The 9,836-nt window shown below is 41.1% G+C and overlaps 1 protein-coding gene across 1 annotated transcript; it reads left to right on the top strand.

Moving 5' to 3' along the window:
• Positions 1-4,325: 4,325 nt before the first annotated feature.
• LOC308112059 (uncharacterized protein) lies at positions 4,326-8,112 on the top strand. Its single transcript, XM_080467267.1, has 4 exons — positions 4,326-4,873; positions 5,255-5,318; positions 5,547-5,667; positions 7,540-8,112. The coding sequence occupies exons 1-4, from the start codon at positions 4,522-4,524 to the stop codon at positions 8,017-8,019; spliced, it is 1,017 nt and encodes a 338-aa protein (XP_080323393.1). The 5' UTR covers positions 4,326-4,521; the 3' UTR covers positions 8,020-8,112.
• Positions 8,113-9,836: the final 1,724 nt, after the last annotated feature.

The following is a 9,836-nucleotide window of genomic DNA, read 5'->3' as shown; positions in this document are numbered from 1 at the left end:
ATAAACTGCTGCAGCTCTTTGAAGGTAATCCTTATGCAAGAAATAATAATGATTTAGTGCAGATGTGGTTACAGGCATGACTTCTGAAGTCTTTAGACTCATACCGAATCAACGTTTTAAGTGGAAAAAATGTTGTTTTTGCATTTTTGTTTTCAGAAATGATTAGGGTTTTACTGTTTTCTCAGTTTTTATATCGACACAAAAATGAACCACTAGTCAAATTCAGTGAGAGCGCCTATAGAGATGGATTCTTATATTGCAACAGAACAAGACTTAACTAAAACACTACACCACAAAGGGAATATTTTGAAATCATTAGTCAATCGTTTATATTTACCATGGTAGGAATCAGTCATGGCAAGGGTGACCCATGCCTGTTAAAGATTCTCATGTCAGCAGCAAAGAAAGAAGAAATGGCTCACGGCTGAGGCACAGAATCATAAAAACTGAGTATCAGTGATAGAGGACATTTTCATTATGGACAAACTCACACACGAGTTGAAAATAAAAGAATCCATCTTTATAAGAATCTGGGACAAATGGCTCATTCACATGGAGAAACCAGCAACAAAGAAAAGAGACTTGATTGCTACTTAACTACCCCACACTCCCCAAATTTTGTTGGAAAAAATGTTTTCTTTTTGTTTTTTAAGTTTCATGTTTTTTTGTGGGAAATTGTTGGGAAACAAATGTTAACAGAAGAAAAAAACAAAAACCAAACAACAGGAGAATTACAATGTGATGCTGCAAAGTCCAAACACAGGAACACAAATGGACCAACAACCAGAACACACAGACGCTTCCAAATACATACCAGAGCGACCAGGTGAAGACAATCATGCACTCAGACATGGGTGAAACACATCAGGGCAGCAATCAGACACCAGGAGGGGAAGTCAACAAGTATGAAATTGTGCCTCAGCACCCCCAAACCAAACTCTCACGTTGCACATTTTTCCTCACAACAAATACCAAATTTGGGTTGAATGTCTGAGTTGTTGATGTTTCACGTTAGAGGATAGAATTGTTAACAATGGATTCCAATAGATTTATAGATCATATAAACTTCTTTCTTTGTGTTAGTTAGTGACTTTACAATAGAAATCCTGCAGCTCTGTGTCCACAGTCTGCATCAAATGCATCTGTTGTTGGACTTATGGTCTCATATCCAAGTTTATTTAATTTGTATATGACCTGTGGACCCAAGTATTGATCACTTTTCATTTATTTATTTTTCTCCTAGTTTCAAAATTAAAGTATTAAAACGATGAAAAACAAACTCATTTGAAATCCACCATGAATCATTACAAGTTGCATAGATTTATTCTACACATATATTTTTCAAAAATGAATGATTAAAGGAGCAGAGGAGCTCTGTGTAGCCAGCATACTCGCAGAGTAGAGTGCTGTAAGTAAAGGAGATATAACTATTTAAAACCATGACACAATGAGTGGGCGAAACGTTTTATCAACTATAAAGAATGTGTTTGATTTATTTAAAACAGGCTACATTAAGGCAAAAAAGAAGCTAGAATTAAACAGGAGTGCGTTTTAGAGGCAACTAAAGGCAGAAACTACTACCACAAGAAATTATTCAAACTTACATTAATTATTAATCACCCTGTCTTAGCTATATGTTTCCAAGGTGGGAAAATTGGATTTTGGTCACTTTGTTAACTTGATACTTCTAATTTTATCCAAGCTGCCCCAGATGAATAATTTATGCACAAGTCTAATTCTTTTCAGCAGCACACCCTGTTTTTAAACTTTTTTTTTTTTTTATCAGAAACCTAGGCTCTCTGAGTGTTTGGAAGAATGAAATTAACACAACATTTGCTGCTATTGTCAATACCTTGCTTTGTATTGTTTTCACCAACACAGTTTATTCAACAAATCAGTCATATTTAGGCCATGAGTGGAACATACAATATCAATCTTGATATTGGGTTTGGGACTTATGTGCGTCTATTTATTTATTCCTGGAAAAATATATAAATACAGTGGATCTGGACACTGATTTAAAAAGCCTGTCATCTTTAATGTTTGCTGTCGTTCTTAGCTGTATTTTCGATTAAATTTATTTTTTATCGCCACGTCTCTGTGTGCAATCAAAACAAATGAATAAATCATGATAATGTGGCAAAATCAATATTAATTCCCCTTCTTATACTATCAGCTCATCAAAGTCCATGCAGGAGAAAAACCTTTCTTTCTGATTATGGATGTCCTGTAGAAATCTGTTTGCGACCAAGTATCTGTTTTGTGAGGCAGAGGAAGAAAAAAAAAAAATAAAAAAACACACTGAAACACAGGAGGGACAACGACTACGACCCTCGGCCACTAATTAACAAGCAGAGGAAGAGTGGAGGAGGAAGTCATTAGTGGCGTCATTTGCTGCCGTTTGGCTGGAACTTGCAAAAATATATTTACACACACACACACACACACACACACACACACACACACACACACACACACACACACACACACACACACACACACACACACACACACACACACACACACACACACACACACACACACACACACACACACACACACACACACACACACACACACAGTACAGCAGTGCAGAAAATCTGAGATAAAAGGACAAAGTCTGACTTAAAATCAGGGCAATGAATATATTTAAAAACAATTTCACAGGTCAATATCATCCTTGTGTTTGACTAAGGTTTCTTTTGAACCTAGTCTTTGCCCATTATAATTCTAGAAATATATATACACATCGTTTTCAGCATTTCTGCCTTTTGTGTGTAAACGGACATCTTTTCCAAAACGTCAAAATTTTCTGAAATAAAAATGCAAAAAAAAAAAAAGTGATTTCAGTAGAAACGTTGTCGTGTAATCGTGGCCTCAGTAGAAAGCCTTTGCTTCTGTTTTCAAACGGTAACTAGCGCAAGAAGTAACAAGAAGTCCTGACGCCCTCTCCACGAGTAAGAGTATCTTCCCGAGTTAACAATATCACCCCAGCCAGTCTAGTCTTCTAATACAACTTTATACTAAAAGATAGTTTACTGAACCCTCCTGGTTGGTCTGAGCTCAGTCCAGCAACAGAAGGAGACAGTAAGCTCTGGCACTGGTCGAATATTAAATGACGGTGGTTTAAGTTTTTGGCAACTGCCGGATTAACGGTCAAAAGTGTGAGAGCTTTGCGTAAAGCAGATCGGATGACAAAGTGACTCATTATTGTCACTCAGTGCAGAGAATCTCCATCACTCAATGGTTTAGTGTGTGAGATTCGATCAATGCTGTTTGGTCTATTTATCATTCTCTGTTGAGTTTTAAGATGATTATGGGACATTTTTGACAAAAGTATTCTGGAATGGGCCTTTAGAAAAAAACGTTTCTTATTCAACCAATCAAAGAGATTAGTTTATGATCTATGACGGGATGTTTTGAATTTATCCACTTCGATGCTCAAAGTATAGCATAACTGCTCTAATCTTTGCTTAACAAATTGCAAATTGTTCTAAAACACTGATCAGATTTTAGAGACGCATGTGAACATCTTATGGGTATCAATGAGTCGAATTGCTTTTTCAGTAGCCCAGATGGAAATCTTTAATGACTGAAACAGACAAACCAATTTTTCATTCTTCTCCAGCAGCGGCAGCGGCAGAATCCTGATTTAACCTCTCGTAGCGTGTCCTACAGACAGAGTCTGTGGGTGAGGCATCACACAAAGTGTCAGAAACATCTGTTCAATCTGTTTTGTGCTCCAATGGACAGTATGCCCAGATCTCAGGGCACACGGCTCTAAAAATGAAGCACTGACAAGTCTGTCACACTTGATAAAGGAGGGAACAATAATAATCCTGTTGAAACTGCCGAGCACAAGAAAAATGGTCTGCCGAGGAACTTCGGGCTCTCAGCACGCACGCACGCGCACGCACGCACAAACACACTGGTGAAACACTTCAGATGACACAAAAAAAACAAACTCTCAGAGATATTTTATGTGACCCTCAAAGGAGTGAAACATACGGGAAGAGGACAGAGTGGCGCGATCGACTCGCGACAAGACTGAGGCGCTCAGTCACCGCTGAGAGAATAGAGTTCACTGGGATGTGAGAAGAAGGGCTCCTCAGGCAACAGACGCAGCAGCTGAAGCACAAACCAGCCAGGGACCAACTGTTCGCTATTTGCCATCACACCTTCAAAAGTTATAAATACATCTCATTAGTCTGCGGCCTTCTTCAGGCCAGCGAGAGGTAACGGCCTTGCCTCCACACCCATCACCCCATGCCCGTACCCCCAGCCTTCTCATGGGATCGGCATGAGCGCCTAATACGTGCTAAGCCAGACAGGAGCGATATATAAAGCCCCTTCGGAGAGTTCTCCAGAGCTCTGATGAGTCTTCTTTCACTCCCTCCTTCATTAGGTAGATTTTAATTACAAGAATTTCGGCCCAAGAGCCTAAAAGTTACTCGCTGAGTGACATCAAAAGACTGCTGCTGTGTGTGTGGGGGTTGTTTTTTTTTTCCTTTTTCTGAAGATATGAGCGATCAGGCTAAAGAAGACATGTCATGTGGGGGAAACAGCACAAGCATAGCCCCCTTGTACCCGCTGAGAAAGGGGTGGCGGTCCAGCCGGCTTTTCAATCAGGACCTTGGCCTGCCCCCTTACCTGGGGTCGGGAGAAGCGCCGCGGGTGGACTGGCTGCAGAGGGGTTTGGCGGCGTACCCCTCGCTGGGTTTCGTTCCGGCACCGCTGTTTGTTCCCCACATCGCTGGGTCGTTGCATCACCCCAGCCAGAAGACTACAAAGTGGAGGGTCAGCATGGACGTGGTTCACTTCTCTCCCTCTGAGATTTCTCTCAGCCTCAAAGACCAATTCCTTGAGGTTAAAGGTAAAGAACATCGGCTCCGTTAATTAAACAGCTCGGAAAGTTCACTTTGCTAACATTGCTAATTGCTTTTGCACACAGGGTAACTTCTACTCCTAATAAAGTAGTATTAATCTTATCTAATATTATTATCTCAAAGAGTAACAGAGTTATCTAAATAGACTTTTCCCACAGTTGAGAGAATAAAGCCCTTCAAACCAAACACTGATGAGAAGGAAGCTGAATGTGACAGAATTAGAAAGCTGCTTAAATAATGTGCTCGGGGAAATTAAAATCACAGCTCTGTGGCAGAAATTAATTTCTGTGTTGAGTGGTTTTTCTGTGTTGCTTGATTCCTCCGCGCGTCCTCACGTTCTTCCCCCACAAATGGTAATCCATCCCCAGGGAAACACGAGGAGAGGCCAGACGAGCATGGATTTATTGCCAGATGTTTCACAAGGAAATACAGGTATGCAAAGTAAACACTGACATTAACCCGCAGATGATGAAATATGCACAGTTTAAGCCATGCTAAAGACCGAGCGGCAGCCAGGCACGCAGCGCTGAAGGTACGCTCTCAACACCACCCCATCTCTAAAATGCTCACTGAGCTGAAAAATTAGATATTATGTACATTAGTTTCAGTAGCTGCACCTTGTATGTAGTGACATTGTAAACACAGTGGTGTCATTTTCAGGCTCCCAGTGGAGGTGGATGCTACCAAAATCACCTCCACACTGTCTGTCGATGGCATTCTGACCGTGGAAGCGCCGGTTCCTGACACCTTTGTTCCTGCTGCTATCATCATTCCCATAAAGGTGGTTACCCCTAACCCTCGAACTATATTCACATGTACTTTTTGCTGTTGTTTTGAGACACAGAAAACTAATCCACCAATCCTAAAGGTAGGTAGTTTAAATGCTCTGTATACAGGAGTGTTTAATTATGAAACGACCCCCGCCTAAAGCTTTTTTAAGTAAACCTTTAAATTGTGCACTTGACTCGGATTACTTGACCTTGCTAAAAGTTTAATCTCAGACCTCAGTTGACTTTACCTACAAAGAATTACAGAACCTGAAAATATTCTGACTTGCTTTGAGTGTTTGTTTTCACGGTGCTGTTTGTGGAAAAAGATAAAGCAAAAGGTTTTCTCAAAGGTTTTAGCATTTCTATATTGTACTTTGTTGATCCTCAAAATTGTTAAGGTTTGTGAAGTTGAACTGAAATAACCAAAAGGGACTAAAATGTACATTTGAGTGAGTTAAAACTATATTATCCAAACAATGCATGTGACTTGTGCGGACATGTACCACTAGCCTCAACTGATCCAGTCATGTAATCCCATGAGAAATCATTGTTTCCTCTCATCTGACTATCGACATGTTGGTCCAGAAATACAATTCTGGTGGTGTTTCAGTCAGTGCCAGCAGTAAGTGGGAGTCTCGCGCACGACTGTCATGCATGCGCGCTCCTCTGTCTGTGTGAATGACAATAATGGAGAAAGAGGCTGTGCGGAGATGAATGAACTGAGGGACATTGCCTTGGTCGAACCAAAACCTGACATAATTTAATCGTGGCGGCCGCCAGGATTGTATGGGAAACACCACTTTACAATTTAAAACAGCACCAAATGCCAACAGCAGCGTCAATCTAATCTAGAGAAAGTAAAAAAAAAAAAAAAAACCTAGCACTCACCCATCACTTGTAGATGAAATCCATCCTGCGATCCTTTTTGATGAATCGCTCTAAGAGGCTGGTAAAACCACTGCTATTCCATGTTCCGGAGCTTGTAATGAAGAGTAAACATGGCCAGCAGAACAGCATGTTGTGCTCCCAGCTAGCTGTCACCCAGTCATAATGTTGGTAGTTTCCCGCTGTAAAATGCTGCACAAAGCCTTTGGTCTTCCGCTACTCACCATTTCCATTTCTTCTGCAAACGGGCACCTTCAAAAAGGCCCCCGAAGCAGGTCCGCTATCGTATCACCCAATCTTGTTGTTAAATTAGCCGCCACCACCTCCAGAATGGCAGATAATAACAGTGCGTCATCATGCACATGGACCAATCACTCAAGCTCATTTCAATGACGACACCACTTGCCCTGGGGCGTTCCGTCAATAACACGTTAAAATGTGATTGGCTAATGGTACTGTCACTCAACATTTTAACCCAATAGCAGCATGCAGCTTCGATCAGAGACAAGCAATGAAATTACTGCTGGCCACAGCAGAGGAAAGGAGCTGTGATGCGTTTATAGGACGTAGGAGATTTGAGCTCCACAAAATATAACTAGTCGCTGTCTGGATAAAGTTGCATGCTGAACAAGTAGCCTAATTCATTCCAGACACAGATTTCAGAATCACTTTTTGATTACAAAACAAAAGAAAAAAACATTTTTGACCCGGACTGCACACCACTGTTCTTGAACAATGATGGGATCAAACCTGAAAACAGAGGCCAGCCAAAATAAAAACATCAGATGATTATCGGCTGTGCTGCTCATTGACGACCATGTTACATTAACTGCTATGGTACTAAAAAAGAACTCTGCACTATATACTATTTAACACTACAGTGTTTACCAAGTAGTTCTGTTGTTGAGCAGATTTCTTACATCCTATTTAATGTCTGTCTTTGTCAAGGTGCAGCATGATTACTGAATGACATTTATATTCTTCTGCACAAACCGCAGGTGGAGACAGAGGGCAGTGCTGAACAAGTCCACCAGGAGGAAGAAGAAGTCTCTCAGAGAGAAGACTGCAGAGCACCACACCACCCAGAGTTTCCATCTTCACAAGATCATGGTGAAGAGATCTGCGGTGATCTGGTCCAAACTGGCAGCAGCAGCACTGGTGGACTTCAGCAGCATGAAGACAAGAGGGGACAGGAGGAGGACGAGGACGAGAACCGAGAGGCACTCATGTCTGTGCCGGCAGATGTTGAAGGTCTTCAAGATTCCTCTTCTGAGCAATACGAAGTCCTGGAAAGTCCAGAACGCCTAGACGAGTCCAAAGTGCCAGAAGCCAAGGAGCCAGTGGAGGTTGGGGAGATCCAGGTGGTGGTGGGCTCAATGGAGGCTGCTGAGATGACCCTTCCTGAGGAGCAGGAGCTGAAAGGTGCACAGAGCGAGCAGCAGAGCCAGGAGCTGGAGGCTCACATGCAGCAACAGTGAAGCAGCCTGCATTAGGCATTGCAGTCAGTCCGTGTCACAGCAACATAACCATGCTGTCTTAACTCCAATAAAGCATTAGCATGTGAAGATCTGAAATATTGTGTGGATTGTGGTCATTTCCTCTTGCATTCTCATAATCTGTCTCAAACACAAACAAACTGAACACAGTGCTACTCAATCGACAGCTTTGTATTGTCGGCCTACATTTATTTTATAGGTTTGACTTCAATTCCGAGTTGGAGCTGTTTCTGTTCCTTCCAGTATTGTCTTGACCTTCCTGCAGGACCTTTGACAGAGCGACTGGTGGACGTTTGTGATCTGTGCTCACATCATGTATCGTGTGTGAATTCACTATCAATTTGTTTGCTTGTTATTCTCTGTCCTACACACTGAACCTGGTTCTTCAGGTTTCTTCTTGGTAAAAACAGTTTTTCTTTACACCATCATCTGTGCCTGCCTATTTGAGATTGTTGGGTTTGGTCCACACATATGACCTATATTAATCATAAATACTTGAATGTTCATATGGATTTATACATCAAACAAAGCACAAGCAAAGTAAAAACCAAACTGTAAAAACCCTTTTTTTGTTGTTCCCACAATGTAATGCCAGTTTGGAAACTTTTTTTTTTTTTTTTTTTAATACCAACAGATCATCCCTCTTGATTCCAGTACACTGAGAAGATTACATTATTTTGCATCACACAACATGGAATGGAACTGCCCCCATTTTTCTTTCTTTCTCTTCCTCTGCATACGCATTCAAAAGCTTTGGCAGGGCTGCCTCGATGAGTTTGGTCCATTCTGCAGGACGCAGCAGTGCCAATCTCGCCCGGCACACTAAGCCCTCCGCTAATCTGCTGGCCAATTCCTTCTGTTATCCAACAATAACACCACGGGCTCTCCGCGTCCCCGGAGCCGGGCCCCATAAGTGGCACGGCTCTCAATGAAAAGACACAGACGTTAAGACACACTGAGATTGGCTGGACATTTTTGTTTCTTCAGGGTTTTTTTTTTTTTGGTTTGTTTTATTTGTTTTATTGCGTCAGTCGATACAAAGACATCAACAGAAGAAAAAAAAAAAGAAGGCAGGAAAGAAAAATATCGTTCACATAGCGATCTTCCTTAAAGCTCCAATAGAAAACAGAAAAAATATGCAAACCTAAATCGCAAAATGTGGAACACTTCAGATGAATATTCATGATTAATCACAACATATTACTGTATATTTACAATACTCTTTGGCAGGAAACAGTATTAATGCACATAGCTCCTCCACTGAAGCCGTTTGTGGGCTCAAAATATATTCGGATATAATATTTTTTGATTTCAGTGTCAGGAAAGGTAAGTAGGTATTTCAGGATGTCAAGGCACTCAAATCAATAAGAAATAATCTCTAACACACTGTAAAGACTCCTCCACTGAATGTGCTTTATGCTAATACAAATCTTATTAATATGTGTATATAGTGTTTGCATTATAGTGCACTGATTATTGGCAGGGTTACCATTTATAATGCATCAAGCTGCACATATGTTGGCAGCCACTTCCTCTAGTCTGCATATGTAAGCAGCACATAAGTAGGTTAGAATTCATAACTCATGAGAACAGAGATATAAACAGATTTAAGGTCAGAGATATTAAATATGGTTACTGAACAGCTATTCAAAGAAGCCCTCTTGAGAAGGGAACGAGGCTGCATTCAAACGATAAGTAGATTCAACAAGGTGGGCGCAGAATAAGCAGCTTTTATTTGTATGTTTGTGGCTTCACTTCTTTATTTTGTAATGTGAGTGTACCTTCTTCGCCCTGAGACA

Source organism: Lipophrys pholis, assembly GCF_963383615.2.
Source record: "Lipophrys pholis genome assembly, chromosome: 7".
Lineage (NCBI taxonomy): Eukaryota > Metazoa > Chordata > Actinopteri > Blenniiformes > Blenniidae > Lipophrys > Lipophrys pholis.
Note: the sequence above shows the minus strand (reverse complement) of the source record. Positions and strands in the feature narration are given on the sequence as shown.